Here is a 20,117-nt window from a genome sequence, read left to right as displayed (position 1 = left end):
TTAACCAAGTTCAGTGGCTTGCTTTCTGCATTGTAGCTTGGATATTGCTCATGATGATATTTGCATTATGTTGAGTTAGGCTTGGCGACACATCTATTGCTACATACTGCTTTCAAGGAATCCTCTACATTCAACTTCAATTGGATAATGTCCTCTTTTCTGGCCAGTGTCTTCACATTCCACCAGGAGATATACATAACAGTCGATCTTCTGTGTCCGAGCGGCGTCCATGTTATCTGTATAGAGAACAGTCAGTTCTACCAGATTTACCATTTTCTTTCCCTCACTCCAGATAACCATATTAGGTTTCTTCGTAACTGGAATGAGGAAGAATCTTTAGTACTTTGGAAAATCTGCAGCCACCTCCCAACAGCTGTTCCAATTTTCATCGTTCATAACATTCTCCGTCAACCGGATTTGCTGTCTTGTACTAACAAAGGTGACGAAGTCTCTGGCTGGTTTCCTCGGTGGTTTCTTACCACTGTTGATTAGAGCAATTTGGTTCTTTGTAGCATTGAAAAGAGCCTTAAGAGCCAAATTGTGTCTCCAGCTATATCTATCCAACGCTGCACCGATAGGCAGGCGAGATAAGGCGTCGGCGGGGATGTTGCCAATGCCAGCGATATGGCGAATGTCACTAGTGAACTGTCATCTATAATCCAATTGCCTCGTTTCTCTGGGCGAGTACCAGCCCGTTTTTGCAAAGAGGGCGAACGTTAGCGGTTTGTGGTCGGGGGGATTTGTGAAGTCTCTACCTTCGGGAAGCTAAGAGAAATGTTTCACTGCGAGGTAAATTGCTAAGAGTTCTTTACCAATACACTATATTTCATTTCGACATTTTTCAACTGTCGCCAGAAAAAGGCTAATGGCTGGCTTCCGCTGTTTACGGATTGCTCTAAAACTGCCCCCATAGCAGATGACGACGCATCCATAGTAAGTGATAATTTTGCATCCGGAACAGGATGAGCGAAGAAGGATGCTTGAACAAGGTCAGATTTGACAGATTCAAAAGCCTGGATGGCTGTAGGAGACAGCGTTATCTGTGCGTCTCTTTTCCATTCACCTTTCAGGTGCTGGGTCAAGGGAAGCAACTTCTCCGCACATTTAGGGATGAAATGACGATAATAATTAATTAAACCAATAAAATTTTTGAGTTGCTTTAAGGAAACAGGAGGAGACAAGCGTTTGATGGCTTCCACTTTAGAGGGAAGCGGACGAATACCATCGGCGTCAATGAGATGCCTCAAGAATTCCAAACTGGTAGAACCGAAGACACACTTAGCCGAGTTGATCTTCACATCATTGGAACGTAGGCGCTTCAACAGCTGAGTCAAGTGTTGGAGATGCTGGTCTGCAGGGCAGACGAAAATTCCTGGACATTAGGGAGGGGATAGCGATCTGCAATAGTGACAGTGTTAAGACGTTTTAAATCTCCCACCGGTCGGAAATCAGCGTCATTCTTCCTGGCTATGTGTAGGGGTGCTGCCCACGGGCTCGTGGAGGGACGAATGAGGTCCAGCTGGAGCATGTGCTCAAATTCAGCCCGGGCGATCCGGAGTTTCTCTGGAGACAAATAGTGCGGTTGGGAAAAGACTGGAGGTCCCTTGGTCGTGATTAAATGTCTCGTAAAATGGGCTGGATTCGATGAATGAAATGACAAATCCGTCAACTCTGGAAACGAAGTGAGTAGCTGTTGGTAGGAGTCACCCAAAGCGGCCACGAAGAAAGAAGGGCTCACAACGGGGACAGGAGAATCTTTTCGGGGACGGCGAGTGAAGTGGTTTCATCAATGAGTCGGCGTCCCCTAACGTCCACGATGAGAGAATAGTGGTGTAAGAAATCAGCATCAAGAATAGTATGGGGTAGGTTTGTAATGACAAAGATCCACTTGAAATCCCTACGGAGTGACAAATCCAGGGTGAAGGATATTTGACCATAGGTCTTGATGCGGAGTGATTCACCGCGTAAAGAGAGATATCCGAAAGAGCAGGATTGGCGGGGGTAAATTATCGATACCAAATACTTAAACTGGCACCTGTATCCACTATAAAGAACTTTGAAGAATTGGCATCTCTGATAAAGAACGCACGATAGGGAGAATCGACGGGGGGGGGGAGACAACTGATGTGCCAGTGTCTCCCTGTCTAGTTTCCCTGAGAAGAGTAGGAGCAGGGCTGTGTACATTTTCGGCCTGGTTCTTGAACTTCCTGTTGTACCAGCAGACTGAGGGAGCAGGAAGTGCGCGTGTGCACGAGAAAGGGCGGTACCTGGTCCTTCCTGCGGAATGATCCCTTGAAGGCGAACGGTTCCTACACATGCGTGAAACCTGACGGGTCAGTTCTTCGATAGCCCGTAAGATTTCAGAGGATTGCATGTCAACCGGAGCCGAAGAAGTAGAATCTCGAGAGGAAGATGAAGAAGCGACAAGGTTATCTGCAGAGGATGGTGAGCCAGAAAGTTCCATAATCCTGTCTGCGGAGGCGGCGAGTTGTTCAAGGGCCGTATGTTCCATCATAGGAGCTAAAATCGACTGTACATTAGAAGGTATCCTCGAGACAAATAGTTGTTTGACAAATGCCTGTCCCTCATAGGAGCTATCGGACAACTCTCGGATTGGTTGTAAAAACTGGGTGGGAGTTCGATCCCCGAGATGCTCATCCTGCAAGAGTGTGCGAAATTTACTCTCAGCCGAGGGAGAGTTACGCCGCAGAACCGCGGCTTTGAAGGTTTCGTATGTCATATCCGGTGGGGTTCCTGTTATCATTTCTCGCAGTGAAAGTGCGAGCCGAGAAGGAATGCCAGTAGGAGCGATGTGGAGTTTGCTCTGGGCCAACTGAATGTTAGAAGAAATGAAGAACGATTCCAGTTGTGAAAACCACATCTTAGAATCTCCGTGATATTGAGGCAGAGGAAAATGACTCATTTTGGACGACAGTAGGAAAACAGAACGGCACAAAGAACAACTGGTTGAAGAAACGCCGTTAGAAATGGCAGTCAAAATACCCTAGTTGAAAGAAGACACGACGAGCAGCGAATTAGGAAAAAAAATTTTTTCAATAGCAGGGGATGAAAATAGAAGAAATCCTTACTAGTTGATAAAGAACAAATTATGGCCAACGCCTAGATAATCCGAGTGGTTGAGAGAAAGAAACTTATGCCTGACACGTAGGAAAATTGCTACCCATGTGAATTCTGGAGAAAATTCCGGATAATTTTCTTTTTTCTCTCTCTCTGGGACGCTGTGTCTTCAAATGACCAAGTTGTATTTTCGGTTACAACCCGAGGAAAATAATTTTCAGTTTCCCGCTTGAAAATGGCGCCAAAATTTTCTCGGTGAAGAAGACAATATGGCGACGAGAGACATCAGTGGTAGTGTTCCTATGTGACGAGAGGCGTTTTGGTTGCGTAGCCGAAGTCGTGAATGAGAAAAGGGAATACGTATTCACTGGTCTGTATTCGCCTGGTGTTCACCATTTTAGATGAATATGTTCATCTCCCACGCTCGGTTACCATTTTAGAAGTCTGTATTCACGTCGGGGGTCACCATTTTAGATGGTGCAGGTCTTTATGAGCCATTTAATATGACTCTCAGAAGGCTGTAATTTCGCTGGTAGTAAACCCGGATGAAAAATATGTACAAGCGAGGTTACAACTTAAACACGTTTATTGTGGCCACACGTATATACACAATGGAATGATAAATAGAATGGTTGGTGTGTAAAGGCCATGGTCTTCTGTGCTATGCTCCTATCTGTTAGCTGGTGAGTATTGAGAGAGAGGCTAGATCACATCTTTACAGTTCGAGGTCCCAGTGCAGAAAGAGAACCTTAATGTTGTGTAACGCCCTCTATCTCTGTATAGCCAGCTTGTTTACCCGCTGTGAAGTGGGGTAATGCGCTTACAAGTCCATCCCCAGCTTGCTTCATGTTCTGCATCCTGCGACTTTTATCTGACAATGTTCCAGAGCATGCCCGTGTTCCAGGTTCTTAATTGGTTCTTTTTGACTGTTGGTATACTTTTTCCTACTATTTTATATAGCACTTTACATACCTTGCTTTCAAACTCTTCATATATTAACCTTTCAGAAGTAGTAGGTCACAGAATCCTCGGTTTCTTGTGAGCGCTATCGGATACATCAGTCTCATAGCATCTAGTTTCTCATTGAGAAATGATCTTTACTGTAGCATGTATCGATGTGGGGAAAAGAATGTTGTGTTATAGAGCTACTGTTGGGAAGCCGGCTACCCATGAATTATAGAAGACTTTATAACTAATATATCATTTATCATTTTAATTTATAGCTTACTTCATTGCAGTTTAATTTATTGTTCTGATGTACGGAAAAAACAAAAGAATATTGAAAAATCAATATATTTTTTTAAAACTATTCGTCTCTAATACATTGTTTCTGTATGTTTAATTTGACGCTTGACACCTTCTGTCTAATGACTTTATTTTTATATTCTTGATTTTCAGTGTAGTTTCATCCTCAGCATCAACATATTAAGAGTGCTTATTTCAAAATTGCGAGCAACAAACACAGATCGCTATCACCAAATGAGGTATGATATTTTTATCTCACATCTTTCATCATTCTGTTGTTCATGTTCTTGTTCCTCTATTTATTGTTGTTGGTTAACTAAGTCAGCCCTGATGGAGGAATCAAAGCATTCCAAATAAGACCATCTCATTTTCTCTTCAAGATTACAATATCTAGCATGCCTTTTTTTAAGATGGTAGGATGTAATTTGAGGAAACTTTTGCAGCTATTTCTAGCAGATTACGTGACCATGTTGATACTCTCACGTTGCCTCGTCGTTGCTGTTGTTGTCGTTACCGACGGCAGTGGTGGCGGTAATTATTTCTACACTTAGAGAGGTATCCTCCATTCTTGTCATTTTTGCAACTTTCATCTACCTTTCAACAAACTCACTCGAGGACAGCACTTCCTTCTCCACTGTCAATTTTCTTTTCAAGTGAAACTTGAAAAAGTCAATGAGAGCTCTACCAAAGAGGAATGTATCTGTCTTCATGCCTTTCAGCCTTGTCCACCAAACAACCTCTTTCGCCACAGCCACCGGGCAAAGAAAAACTGCTTTGCCTGCCCGATTGAAAGAGGGCAGCAGGGCGATCGTCACTACAGACTCAGCCGACAGATGGATCTGTCCCACACATGACAGCAGCTGCTCGACATAGCCCCACAAGTCAGCAATGCCTGGCCACTGAACGAGGGCGTGCAGAACGGTTTCGTCATTCTGCACGCATCCCGGACAAGCCCGTCTGACAGCACATCCGTGCCTGTAGGGTTTATCTCGAATCGGTAGCGTCCCCCGGTAGCACTGCTAGGCCAAGGACATCTGGAAATCATGCATGATAGTTCCCGACCGGAAAGTTCTCCGGAACAGACCAGCCAGATCGTTCTCGTTGGCGCCCAGAGTCTTACCGAAAACGTCGTCCCACTTCCCTGCCACTAATCCTCTTTAAATTTCTAAAACGGAACATCCACCGATCCCATTGCCCGACTAGTAGAGAGTTGTGAGTGCCTGACGACATTCTGGGTGCCAGGCGCTCAATCTCGGTTTTTTCTTCACCCAAAACTGCAGCTCCATCAAGAAGACAAGCTGCGGAAAGATGAACCTTACAAACAGAGCCCACACACGCTCACCGTCCAGATGGCGTAACCTAAGAGCGTATCGATGCATTAGGAGCCACGGCATACCTCATCCGCCACTCAGAAGATGCTGGCAAGACTGATCGCCTGGCCATTAGAACGTGTAATAATAATAATAATAATAATAATAATAATAATAATAATAATAATAATAAGCCTCCCCACCAGAAATTACCAAAAACACATAATGAAAAGAAATATAACAAGTAACTGTAGAATATGTGGAGATCGACAAGAAACAATAAATCATATTATCTCTGGCTGCCCAGTCCTGGCTAAGAAGGAATATATTCACAGACACGACAGAGCTGGGACCTATATACACTGGAAGCTATGCCAACACTATGGAATAACAACAGAAAAAAGATGGTATAAACACACGCCAGAAAAGGTCACAGAAAACGAGAAAGCAACCATACTCTGGGATATGCCAATACACACAGATAGAGAAATTAAGGCAAATAGACCAGATATAGTTGTCAAAGATCATGAAGGAAAAAAATGCTTTCTAATTGATGTATCAATACCAGCAGATGACAACGTTTCTCGAAAAGAAATGGAAAAACTTTCAAAATACAAAGACCTGGAAATAGAGATAACTCGAATGTGGAGTCTAAAAACAGAAACAATTCCTATCATAGTAGGTGCCTTAGGTATAATTAAAAAATACTCAGACAAATACATAACAAAAATACCAGGACTTACAAATATATGTAACATACAGAAAATTGCACTACTGGGTACTGCACACATTCTACGCAAAACACTTTCAATACAGTAAACATAAAAGCACCACAGCAAACCACAGCACATACCCAAGGCGCACAGAGCTGCGCTCGGTAGTGAAGTGAAAGCACGTTATAAAAATAAAACTACTGAACAATAATAATAATAATAATAATAATAAAGAGGCATTGGTAATTATATGTGGCATAAAAATGTTCTACATGTTTATACATGGTAGACGGTTTAGACTACAAACAGACCATTGCCAGTTGCTAACGATTTATGGATCCAAGAAAGGAATCCCAGTACATACAGCAAACAGGTTGCAGCAATGGGGCACCATACTACTAAACTACGACTACGCAATGGAATATTTACCTTCGAAAAAGCTACGACATGCTGACGTCTATCCAGGTTAATACCCAGAAATGGCAAACCATTCGAGGACACAGTAATAGCAGCGCTAAGAGCCGAAGGAGAAATTAAACACATTGTACGAGAGTTACCAATAACTCTGGAGAAGATAAAGCGGCATGCATCAAAAGACAAGTTCTTTAATGAACAAAAAAAAAAAACTCTGTAGTTAGCGATAGAAAATATAAAAATTTGATAAGAAAAAACAAGATGTCAGCATATATTCAACATGCGACTGCGCACTGATGTACGGTCAAAGGGTAGTGATACCTGAGACCTTACAAAAAAGAGTGTTGAAAGAATTCTTTGCTGGACATCCGGGGATCGCAAGAATGAAAGTGCTTATGCGCAGTTATGTGTATTGGCCGAATATAGACAAGGAAGTTGAAAACGTAGTAAAAGGTTACAGAGGATATGCTCTGGCAGTGAAATTGCATACCCAAAAATGGGAGCCTTGGCCAGAAGTAAAAAGTCCATGGACAAAATTATACATCGATTTTGCGGGTCCGTTAAATGGTTATTACTACTAAGTAGTAGTTGACAGTTTTACAAAATGGCGGAAATTGTTAAGTACAAAAGACCAACGGTGATAAATTTTTTGCACGAATTATTCGCAAGGTTTGACATCCCAGACGTGATTGTATCTCATAATGGAACACAATTTGTGTCCATTGAATTTAGAAAATTCTGTGAAATGTTCACAGTAGAACATAAAACAATAGCGTCTAACCATCCCAGATCAGATCAAATGGACAGGCAGAACGTTTTGTGGACATTTCAAAAAGAGCTTTGAAAAAAGCAAACAAGGAAGTCACGGATGAAGTCGTTCTACAGCAATTCCTAAGGGTATGCAGGGTGACACCGAATCCCAATAAACCAGCAAGAAGCCCAGCAGCTGAACTGACGTCTGCGAGGAAGGTGAAATCGAACTTGTTGGCGAGGAAAGAAAAAGTACCAGGAAAGACAACCCAATTTTTTTTCAAAATTGGTGATAAGGAGTACATGAGGTCGTATAAAAACAGAAAACAATACTGGGAAGAAGGAAAAATGATGTACGGAATTAAAAGCAGAAAAGGTGTTGAAAAGAGACACAGAAACCAATTGAAGAAGAGATTCACAGAAACCAATTGAAGAAGAGATTCACAGAAAATTAACCAGACAGATTGGAAGAACATATGGAATGGTTGTATGACACATTCCAGGTACCAAAACAGTTACAAGTTGTTGAACCCACGCGTACAAGTGGAAGAAAAAGGAAGAGCACAGAGTTCCTACAAATAGGCGCCAAAAAGAAAAATATTCAGTTGGGAAAAAACGCTAAAAAGGGAGGAGTGAATAAAGTAAAATAAAATTACTTGCTTCCCAAAGAAAAAAAAAGAAAAAGGAAGATGTTGTAATGAAAATGGTACACTCTTTCCCACGTGACAAAGTGGTATGAACCAGCCACTATAAAATCAGACAATCAGTCGTTGTAGTAGTAGAGTCAGTGTACGAGTTCTCAGCGCCAATTACGTGATATATACGAGTTCGAGTTACCGTCAAGGTAGGCATTTCAAACTCATTGTCTTTTGGAGACGTGGAATTCCGCCACAACATATTAGTGGCGACAAGAATATTACAGTGCCGACAACAACATACAAATTGACGAGGATCCACATTATAACAGTTTTTGCTGCTTTTTTTTCATGTTACATGTTTGTAATTTTGTCGGAATCCTGGGATCTTTGAATTGCCTTATTACTTTTGTTATGTTTTATGACAAAGAGTCGAGATATTACTTGCTACTGCTGCAGCTGTTGTCGTTACATTGCTCCAAGTCGATTCTGATCGAGCATACATTTGATTAAGTAAAACCATTTCGGTGGAAATCAATTACGTCCGTTGTTTTCGGGTAGATTACACTCTGGATAACACAAGCCGGTATGTCCAATTATTTTAGGTGTTTCTATGTAATCTGAGAAAAATTTGGCTATAATTTCTAGCAGGTCGATCCACTACGTTGGGGTTCCCTTATAAACTCGTTCAGTTTAGATAGGCTAACATTGGTTTCAAATTTTGGCACTAGGCCAACAAATTTGAGGAAGTGGGTAAGTCGATTACATCGACCTCAGTACCCGACTGGTACTTATTTTATCGACTCCGAAAGGGATGAAAGGCTAAGTTGACCTCGGCGGAATTTGAACTCAGAACGTGAAGACGGACAAAATGCCGCTAAACATTTTGCCACACGTGCTAATGATTCTGCCAGTTCTCCACCCTGTTAGAGTGATTAATATTAACATCGTTCAAATATCACAGCTATTTTCACTGGTCTTTATAAAACTCATATTGTTTATTGTGTATATATTCTGAAAATATATTGCCTTTACTCATTGTCCTTTCAACATTTCAGCTGTAAGGACGATACATACTCTAGATAATGTTATGATAGTTTACACAACTGAAAATATTGATATTACATTGTTAGACATTAAAATATCATTCTCTGCTAACGTAGTAATTAACGTTACTGCCATTGCGTGACGTTCCTTAAGAAGAAATTTAATATTGTCATCTGGTGTGAGGAAAAGAAAATGATAAATCTAATCGAGCTGACGGTTTCCCGTGAAGATTACATGGACGCCGCTCGGACTCGAAATATTAGCTGGTATGGATGTCTCGGTCAAAGTGAAGACACTGGCTTGGAAGCGAAACATTATTCAATCGAAGTGGAATGAAGAAGATTCAACTAATAGCACTTGTATTTGCAAGTTATTTGCAATAATATGCTTCACTTGAAACGTGTACTACTTTGAAAATCACTAAAGGTTTCCAGCTTACCCCGACACGAAACACAAATAGGAAACTCTTGTACTAAGCTTAAACCTTACATACTGTATTCAGCATAAATTATCGGTCTAAACCTTTAACATAACATTATCTTTGACATTATAGTTGTTGCTTAGCGTCTCGTCAGCCTCAATCGAGCAGACATGTAACTAACAACGATTTCACCTTTTTCAGGCATAGTATTTATCGAAGATATCTCACATTATCGATTTCAAATTTTGGCACAAGATCAGTAGTTTCGGGGGAAGCAGGTAAGTCGATTGCATCGACCCCAGTATTCAACTGATACTTATTTTATCAACTCCGAAAGGATGAAAGGCAAAGTCGAACGCGGCGGCATTCGAACTCAAATCATAAAGTCAGAAGAAATGCTGCTAAGCATTTTTCCCGGCGCGGTAACGATTCTTATTTCTTTACTACCCACAAGTGGCTACACATAGAAGGGACAAACAAAGACAGACAAAGGGATTAAGTCGATTACATCGACCCATTGTGTAACTGGTACTTAATTTATCGATCTCGAAAGGATGAAAGGCAAAGTCCATCTCGGTGGAATTTGAACTCAGAACGTAACGGCAGACGAAATACCTATTTCTTTACTGCCCACAAGGGGCTACACACAGAGGGGACAAACAAGGACAGACAAACGGATTAAGTCGATTACATCGACCCCCAGTGCGTAACTGGTACTTATTTAATCGACCCCGAAAGGATGAAAGGCAAAGTCGACCTCGGCGGAATTTGAACTCAGAACGTAGCGGCAGATACCTCTAAGCATTTCGCCCGGCGTGCTAACGATTCTTCCCGCTCGCTACCTTAAGAAAGTATCTCACGTTATCGAATGTCTTTTCTTTTTTAAAGCAGTATGGTGTGGTTTTAGAGAGATTTAGTTGCTTTTTCTAGTCGATAGAACAACCATATAGAGAAGCCCTCATTATTCTATGTCTGTTGTTTTTCATTATGACATGTAAACTGTTTCTGTGATGGAAAAAAAACTAACAAAAGGTTATTTCTCTGCAGGCGCAGTATACGTGCCATCCTATTCTTAATACCCCTGCTTGGACTACATTTTTTGATCATGCCCTTACATACTGCAAAGGGCTCTCAAATGGAATATATTTACAGTATCTTTTCAGCCATCCTCATTTCCTTCCAGGTAAGTATTTTTTTTACTTTATGACGCAATTCTTTATATTTCGCTAATCTTACTTTCTTTCCTTTCGGTCCGCAGGAGGGTAATATCGGCAACGTTTTTTGAAACAGGTTCGTAGCCCGCAAAAATATTCGTTCGGAGTCAACTACAGTTATCTCCCCTGTCGAATGTTCTAGAACATTCCAAGCAAGCATTGATTAGCTCCCCCTTTACTAGCATACAAGGCGTAACTGCTAAACCACACACAGGAGGACGTTAGAAGCAATATCACCTACTTAAGAGTGAATTCCAAATGAATTTCTCTCTTTTTCCATAAGATGCGACGAGGTCAACATCAGAAAGAGAGCCAGGTACACGGATTCGATATTCTTTCCTACCAGCAACTCGCTATGGTATTCTACGCCTAGTGCCTATCTGAAAATAATTTTTGTAGTTTGAATTCCTCCTATTTTCTCACTGTCATCATGGAACATGGTAAAATGTTCAGAACCCTTTACCATGTTCCATGATGACAGGTCACGCGCATTTAGAGAACCCACTTAGTATGGCCTTTGTTGGGCACAGAAAAGGTACGAGAAGTCATCTCTTTTGGTCTCGAAGAGGGGATACTCGAATTTTCTTGATTAGAATGACCTTGAAAAGCTACTCCTTGAACGCTGTTGTCTACTCTGTTACAGAAAATTTCCACGTTTCTGGGAATATGATTCAGGGTCATGTATACTTCTGGTAACGCTTTCAGTAGGGAGCATGCTGGTATTTTAGGGCAGAACTTCCTTGAGCCCTCTCGCTTTATTTATATTTTTCCTTTTTGTTATATACTCCACCAACTCATTTGTATTTACACCAGTAACGTTGCGAAGTAGAGTTGTTTTGTGTATGTTCGGCTGTTGGTATCGCTTCTATTGTCATTTTTGCATTTGTTTTTTTTTTTTTACATATTAACTGTGATAATTTTTTTTTGTGAGTTTCCCTCGTGCTGCAAGTTTAGCAGTTGTTTTTTTCAGTTGCTTATGCTGTGACTGTTGTGCTTGTGAATTATTAGGTTTTTCTGTTGTTGGTTTTGTTTTATAGTTGTGAGTATTAAATGTACGGGTAGAAAAATATTTGTCAATAGAGCTAAAAAAAAACTGCTAATTCAAACGTTTTAAACTGGAAATAATTAAAATATCGGGGATGGTTGCAGTGTTGGTAGAAAATTCTTTCCTTCAAATTTTGGCACAAGGTTAGTAATTCTGAGGGGAGGGGGCAAGTCGATTGCATCGACTCCAATACTTGACATATATTTTGTTCAGTTCCGAAAGGTTGAAAGTAAAGTTGATGGAAGATTTGAATTCAGAAGGTAAAGAATAGCGCTGGTTAATAATATCGGTTTCAAATTTTGGCACAAGGCCAGCAGGTTTGGGGAGGGGTTGCATCGACCCCAGAGTTCAACTGGTATTTATTTCATAAACCCTGAAAGGATGAAAGGCAAAGTCGATCTCGACAGAATTTGAACATAGGGACGGACGAAATGCCGCTAAGCATTTTCCCGGCGCGCTAACGATTCTGCCAACCCGCCGCTTTCGCGTTGGTTAATAATCCTTTCTATTATAGGCACAAGGCCTGAAATTTCGCGTTAGTTAATAATAGCAAAGAAACATCAGCAATTAGCTCACCACAACCTGTCTAAATTTACACGGGATATGCAAGTCAAAATTTCATGGCACTACAAGACAAAATTCGCGAACAAGAACTCTGTATCAATTACACTTGTCGTGTGCTTAGTTGATACATATGTGTGTTAACATTAAAATACAGCTCACAACAACGAGAGCTAAAATCTACGTGATTGCTTGATTTGCACGAAATAGTTGCCGAATTGTTCTCAAATCGTACGCCACTGTCGTGAAAGGGAGCAAGATACATTAGATAATGTAATCCGAAGTATGCTAAAAGAGACGGGATGGTTATAACTAGAATGTCATTAATCCGAGATCTGCTCGATTGATAACATGTACTAAAATTGGAACACTAAAGAAAAGATTAGCATGGCCTCCGCACAAGGATGACACGCAAAGTCGTGAAGCGTTCCATATTTTTAAATCACGGTGTTCCAACATGGCCACAACTCGCAAACTGAAACAGGTAAAAGGATGTAAAAGTGAAAGAGTAATAAAAACAATAACAAATAAACAGCAGTCATTGTATATTTTCTTTATCTGAGTTTCATGCTGTACAGCATATCGGGCTGTCCTTGGATAGCTTCAGTACCACATCAGTTGTATTCTTTGTGAGAAAGAGGGGGGGTTCTGTTGGAAGATGTTACTAACCTCTCGTTCAAACCTTTTCCATTACTAGAGAAAATAATGTTATAAATAGTCAAACCCCTCTCCAAAGCGCAAACCCTTCCCAAAGCGCAATGGACCCGTTTACCAGAAAGACAAAGAGACAGGGAGAAAAGAATAGCCCCCAGTAGTTCATTAGTAAACTTTATTTATCATCCTTGTAATGATGAAAGGCAAGGTTGACTTCGGTAGGATTTCGACTCAGAAGACAGAAAACATCGATAAACACTACATGCCATTCTGTCCAAGATTTATCGACACTTCTATTTCGCCGCCTACTAGCCATAAATTGCTTCATTTAGCTTTCAGTAAAATGAAAGAATATATGTTGCAAAACCTATTTGGAAAGCCACATTGATGGCAATTCTTAAGCTAAAGATGTTTAACTTGTCTTTGATGTTTGTAACACCAGAAAAAAACGATGATATGGTTATCGTGTTAAATTTGATGCTAACGAAAAACCAAGTTGAGCAAACAGTAACTCTCATTTATATAACACCAATTAGTTAGAAGTTCTATGATGTACATGTAATGTGAGAAGCAAGATAATAAAGTTAAAAGTAGCAAATAAATACACACACACTTCCATATAAATACGTATGTATGTATGTATGTATGTAAGCGACGGAAGCAGTATTAGTACCAAACGGCAATCTTTGTCAAACTTAAGGTGGATATCGTATTAGAATATCGAATACTGCATTATCAACTTTGAGTGAACCTCTCAAATAGGCGTTTGACGCATAAAAGCTCAAACATAAATTAGAATAATCTGTTATGGGCGCCAGAGCTCCCATACCACGTGATTTTAGTCTACTGGCTATTTGCGATATCAGTGTCTGAAAAGATGCGAAAAAGATGCTGATATTTCTATATATTGTAGCAGCGAGATTTGCTTAGTATGCAGCGACCGGACGTCTCTTACTGATGATGTCCGGTATATTGAAATCACATGATATTGGATTTCCGGTGCCCATATTGCGTGAATAGTTTATTTAGAAACATGTCAATAAGGATCCCAAGCATTTTAACTGAAATAATTTATAATGATTACCCAGTATGCGATAATGATGTTGATATGATTGAAAATAGAATATAATTTTGATATTACTAAACTTAATATGCTACTTAACCAACTTACTATCCCTAATCATATTAATACAACTGTCAATGATAAAAGTATAAACTCTAAGCATCTAAATACACCACTCTCCATGAAAGATACTAAAGGATAACGTATCTTATAAACAAATTGCTGACTATCACACTTACAATCCTAACTGTAATATATTGAGAAAAATGAATGATAAAAACACTAAGAATATGCTCTTCAACTAAACATACAAGTACCACCAAAAAATATTATTATAAATCTACAACATACTATCAAAGTATCTAATATAATAAGCAAATTAATAATCAATGCAATCTATAATAGATAATTATTTGTCATACAATACTAATTTATAAACTAAAATAGATAAAAAAATAACTTTAGTATTTTTTAGTATCAATAGTAATATTCATAACTAGCTGACCCTGTGCCGTCAAAATGACGGCTAATTGTAATATTTTATATATAAATATAGATGGTGAATCAAATTAATACATTTGTCAATGTTATCTAGTGGTTTCTTTTGAGATGTGACATCGATCATCATTTGTTACTGAAAGAACGCTGGTTCACACATACATTCACATACTTCCCTTGTAATAAGCACACACATATACTCACACAGAGTTGAAACGCACCCACTACCAGTTTGCTATTACCCCTTTCTTCCCTATTCATCTATCACCCCTTCCTTTCTAATTCATATGTTGTGACGGAGAAAAACACAAGAGTACTATTACAGTAGATACTTCCCAATCTAGAAACGCTTATTGTATGCCTTTTAATAATTCATTTTCTGAAGTAAATAATTATTCTTTTGCTATTTCAACTAGTATTTGCTATTCCAAACGCTTTGTACTAGAAAAAAACCCCCAGAAAAGTAAATATTCCTTGGTACAATGTTCCATTTTCATTAAATGTTAAAGTTCCACATTTGCTTAAAACTCTTACGGAAGGTTTTCTATCACTGCATAAATTATCATATCTTTAATAAGTAGATTATTAAAGAAACTTGCACACGAAATACACATACGAAATAAACTATCTTATTCTACTACATATAACTTACCCTCTATTAAAGCGACTTTGAATCGCTCTTAGCTACTGTCATCTTAGTAATTGTATGGGCACTGGGAACACTGTTAAAAACTTTATTGGGGAACTTGGAATTGACATGAAGGTAGAACATACTCAGAAAACTGCTCTATTGGAGACAGCTAAAATTCCTCCATTTTCTTTACTCCGATCACTTCTGGTGATAGGCCTTTGTGTCTGAAATATATAAGTGTTTGTGTCTGAAATACATAAACCGTTTCCCTTTTCGCATTGTTTAAAATCTCTCCGTCTTCATTATTTTGTTATTTTACCTCCTTATCACAATACTTCAACCAATTTGCTCAGCTAACCGACATTTGTAGATTTAATTCATATTGCATGTCTATTGTTGTACGTTATTAAATCACTACAAACATAAATATGCATTTGTCCTGGTTCCTTAATTTCCTTCGTTTGTCTTATTACTAACATACTGGAGGATGGCAGTGATTGACTTCCTCGAATTTGAGCCTGCAATGTTTAAGTTTGAAAGTCACAACTGTTGGCATATAGCATTTATCATATTTGGTAATGTTGATCAGAAATAACTGTTACTAGCGATTGACCTGAGTTATTTTAGCCAATATCCCTTAACTCTGTTATAACGCCTACAATCATTTTTTTCCCAGTTAATCATCTTTGGCATCAGTTTTATAGATCATTAACAGACCTTTTCGGGGCTAATTTTCACTTCTAAAAGTTTCATGAAATAATCTTTTACTTATTTCGGTTATTAGACTTCAGTACTTATTTTCTTTTTAAGCCTGGTACTTATTCTATCGGTCTCTTGCCGAACAGGTAAGTTACGGGAACGTAAACACACCAACACCGGTTGTTAAACAGTGGTAGGGGACAAACACAGACTCTCAAAGTCACACACACACAGATAGATAGATAGATATAGGCGCAGCATGCCTGTGTAGTAAGAATCTTGCTTCCCAACCACATGGTTCTGGGTTCAGTCCTACCGCGTGGCACCTTAGACAAGTGTCTTCTACTATAATGTCCTCAAGCCGACCAAAGCCTTGTGAGTGGATTTTGTAGACGGAAATATATATGTGAGTGTATTTGTGTGTGTGTCTGTTTGTCCTCCCACCATCGCTTGACAGCCGATGTGTTTACGTCCCCGTAACTTAACGGTTCGGCAAAAGAGACCAACAGAATACTACTAAGCTTACTAAGAATATGGCCGCAGTCAAATGACTGAATCAAGTAAAACTATATATATATATATATATATATATATATATGATACAAAATGGGACAAGAACGCAAACCATCCAGACAGTTAGATGATACAAGAAAGGGACAACAAAACATCCAGATAGACGATACAAAGAAAACAAGGACAGGTCATTCGGAGTTTTCTTTCATTAGTCGAAATCCAGATTATCTTTGCAATTTCAGCTGGCTATACTCGATATTACTCCATATATATTGGGTTGGCAACTAAGTTCCCGCCGGGTATTTTTTTTTTTAAATGTTTTAAAAGCTTTAATAAAAAATAAAACAACTAATTAATCAATAATGCATTCACCCTTGTTGTTTACAACTTCTTCCCAACGTTCAACAAGATTTTCAATACCTCCTTGGTAGAAATCTTCCTATTTCGACTCGAAAAATTGATCCAACCAAGCTCTCAATTCTGCATCAGTATTGAACGAAACTCCGCGCATAGCATTTGAAAGAGATTGAAAGAGGTGGAAATCCGTTGGTGCCAAATCAGGAGAGTACGGCGGATGTGTCAGCACTTCCCAGCCATGCGTTTGAATGGCTTCCTTGGTCATATTGGCGATATGAGGGCGGGCGTTGTCGTGCAGCAGAAGAACTCCATGCTGCCGATTAGGTCTTTTCTCTTGAATAGCCGTGTTGAGTCGTTCCATCTCTTGAACATAAAGTTCCGCGTTGACCGTTTGGTTCTGTTCAAGCAATTCGTAATGGGTAATCCCTTCCCAGTCCCACCATACGCACAACATCGTTTTACGCGGATGAAGATCTTGTTTCACGCGTGGTGTCGCTTGTTTACCGGGGCTAAACCATTCCATACGCTGCTTCATATTGATGTATAGGCACCATTCTTCGTCGCTAGTAACGATTCGGTAAAGAAATCGTTGTTTGTGTCCATGAGTTGAGCGGTGACGAGCAAGCAGACCAGCAGAGATTGTGGCTCGTTGATTTTTGCTGTTGTCACTTAAAGCATGCGGAACCCATGCTCCATACTTCTGAACCTTTCCCATCGAGTGAAGATGCTTCTCTATAGCAGTGTGGGAGCATTCCATTTTCTCTGCCAGTTCCCTTGTCATTTGACGAGAATTTTCGTGCAAAAGTTGGTTTAATAACTCTTCATCGAACTCAACTGGACGGCCAGAACGAGGTGCGTCTTTGAGGTCAAAATCTCCATTTTTGAACTTGGCATACCAATCACGAGTGGTTCTTTCAGTTATGGCACCCTCTCCATACACAGCACAAATGTCGCGAGCAGCTTTTGCAGCCTTAGAGCCTCGATTAAAAGCAAAAAGAAGGAGGTGTTGAAAATGCTCGTTTTTCTTACCTTAACATTCCATTTTAATGATCTGCAAATAAACAAAAATTATCTAAAACTAGGAAAACAAAACAAAATAGATTCAAAAATGATTCAAAAATAGACTTCTCGAAAAAGATAGATTCCAAAATTTAAAAACGCAAAAAATTCCAAAATTTAAAAAAGCAGCGGGAACTTAGTTGCATACCCAATATATATATATATATATATATATATATATATATATAATATATATATATATATACACGACATGCTTCTTTCAGTTTTCGTCAACCAAATCCACTTACAAGGCTTTGGTCGGCCGAGGCTATAGTAGAAGACACTTGCCCAAGGTGCCACACATTCGAAGTGAACCCGGAATCATATGGTTGGGAAGCAAACTTCTTTATTTCTTTTAAATTGTCATAAAGGAGGACACTACAACACATGTGGGGACATGTAACAGTTAAAATAAAAATATGATGCTATGAATGACATGAAAATGAACATGAAAAACATTAAAATTAAAATATTAAAATAATGAAACATGAATGATAACTTGAGAATATGAAAAGTGTGTTACTTACCCCACACTGAATAACACCACTCACCACCTCTGAGTCCTGAGTCCTCTTTAGTCTTTGATCTAGTCTTTCGTTTACCGTTTTCCCCATCACTGAGTGACAACACTGTCTCCTCCATGTACACGTAATCTTTTTCACCGGGGAGGAGTCTTGTAAATTTTGTGGTGTCTGTTCTTTCTTTTTTGCTCTGGGGACAGGAAGTGGGTGGGTTTGGTGTCTGTATGGGGAGGGTGGGTCTGAATGGTCTTAGGTGGGATGGAGTTGGTCTGGGGTCCCACATCCCACCGACTTTCTGCCTCTTCTTTCTCTTTTTCCTTTTATTCTCTGTCACTGTCCATTCATCCTCCTTGTTCCTTTCATCTATCTGTACTTCTTCCTTTTTCTCCTCCGTCTCCAGCACCGCTTCTGTCGTTTTCCTCTGTAGAGGGCAGTAAGCTCTACTGTGGCCTTTTTGGCCACATTTAAAGCATCGCGGAACTCTGCCCTCTACCCATACTCTGAATATTATTTCTCCCAACGTCACCGTCTCCGCAAATTTTCCAGCTGCTTCGCCTCCGCTTGTATGATGATTTCCAATGTTTTTCCTTTATATCCTCCTTCCTCCGTCTCTGTGGCTTGAAGGACAGTCAGCTCCTCCTCACTACCAGCGAGGACGGCTGCCGCAACCCAAGCCACTTCTATATCGAGTGGGATTCCTTCTACCCTAACCTTAGAAGTCTTTCTTCCAAGGTACGTGGGTAGAAGTACTACTTCCTCCGTTCTCACCGCTGCACTCGCCGGCCGCTTTGCCTCCTCCGCTGTCCTAAACTGGACAACCACCGTCCCATATCCATTTCCTTTCGCTATGTATACCACTTCCTTCGAAAGCCCCTTCAGTGATTTTTCTACTTCCATCTCCATCCACTCCATCTTCCTACTGTCCACTGAGTACGCCTTGTAGGTAATGGTCTTCTTTTCCATATTTTCCATGACCCTTTTCGGGGGTAATAACTTTACGTCACCGCCCACCTTCTGTGTCATCTTACACAGCTCCTTCAGTCCGGTTAGGTCCACCTCCCTTTTCTTCACCCCTGCAGCCTCAGCAAAACTCTTCACTCTTTCCAAATGCTCGTCTATTCTATTTACCGCCTTAACGAGCTCCTCCTCCGCTGAGGACAGCTCATACTTCGCAGGAAGCAAACTTTTTATCAATACAGCTACACCTGCGCCTATTCTAGAACTCTTTAACTTATAAAAACCACTCTATTCAGTACTCTGTATAAATGTTCCTTATTGCTATGTGTCTTTAGAGCCACATATAAACATTTTTATCCCCTAATTTTCTATGAGATTATTATTGATGTAACCAGAGGCTTTGCTCTACACTTGTATGAAATATTTCAGCTCTCATCTTTTGGTAATCTCATTGCTTCTTGATTCACACATCACATGCATACAACACAGTGCACGTTATGTATATAAAAATATTTGATGTTATCACCTCTCAACTCATTATTATCGATCATACGTGTTAAGCATAACACACCTGTCTTTACAAGTGTGAATGGTTAAAATAAATATCTTTGCTGTTTAATACCAGTAAAACGAAAAACAAATATACCTTTTTGTTTTGTTTTTAATAGGGTTTATTTGTGGCTATCCTGCTCTGTTTTGTCAATGAAGAGGCAAGTAATATAAAATTATCCT

The 20,117-nt window shown here is 39.8% G+C and overlaps 1 protein-coding gene and 1 non-coding gene across 2 annotated transcripts in view; both read left to right on the top strand.

Annotated features, from left to right (window-relative positions):
• The window catches only part of LOC106867957 (calcitonin receptor), a 246,476-nt gene that overhangs the window by 207,512 nt on the left and 18,847 nt on the right, over positions 1-20,117 (top strand). The window contains exons 9-11 of the mRNA XM_089357107.1: positions 4,477-4,562; positions 10,661-10,796; positions 20,054-20,095. Coding sequence (XP_089213233.1) covers positions 4,477-4,562; positions 10,661-10,796; positions 20,054-20,095 — 264 coding nt within the window. The remainder of the gene's footprint in view (positions 1-4,476; positions 4,563-10,660; positions 10,797-20,053; positions 20,096-20,117) is intronic.
• On the top strand, positions 12,766-12,872 carry LOC128250102 (U6 spliceosomal RNA). Its single transcript, XR_008266224.1, has one exon. It is a non-coding gene; the product is annotated as a U6 spliceosomal RNA (small nuclear RNA).

This window comes from Octopus bimaculoides, chromosome 1 (assembly GCF_046866305.1).
Source record: "Octopus bimaculoides isolate indiv1 chromosome 1, ASM4686630v1, whole genome shotgun sequence".
NCBI lineage: Eukaryota > Metazoa > Mollusca > Cephalopoda > Octopoda > Octopodidae > Octopus > Octopus bimaculoides.
This window is presented reverse-complemented; position numbering and strand designations above follow the sequence as displayed.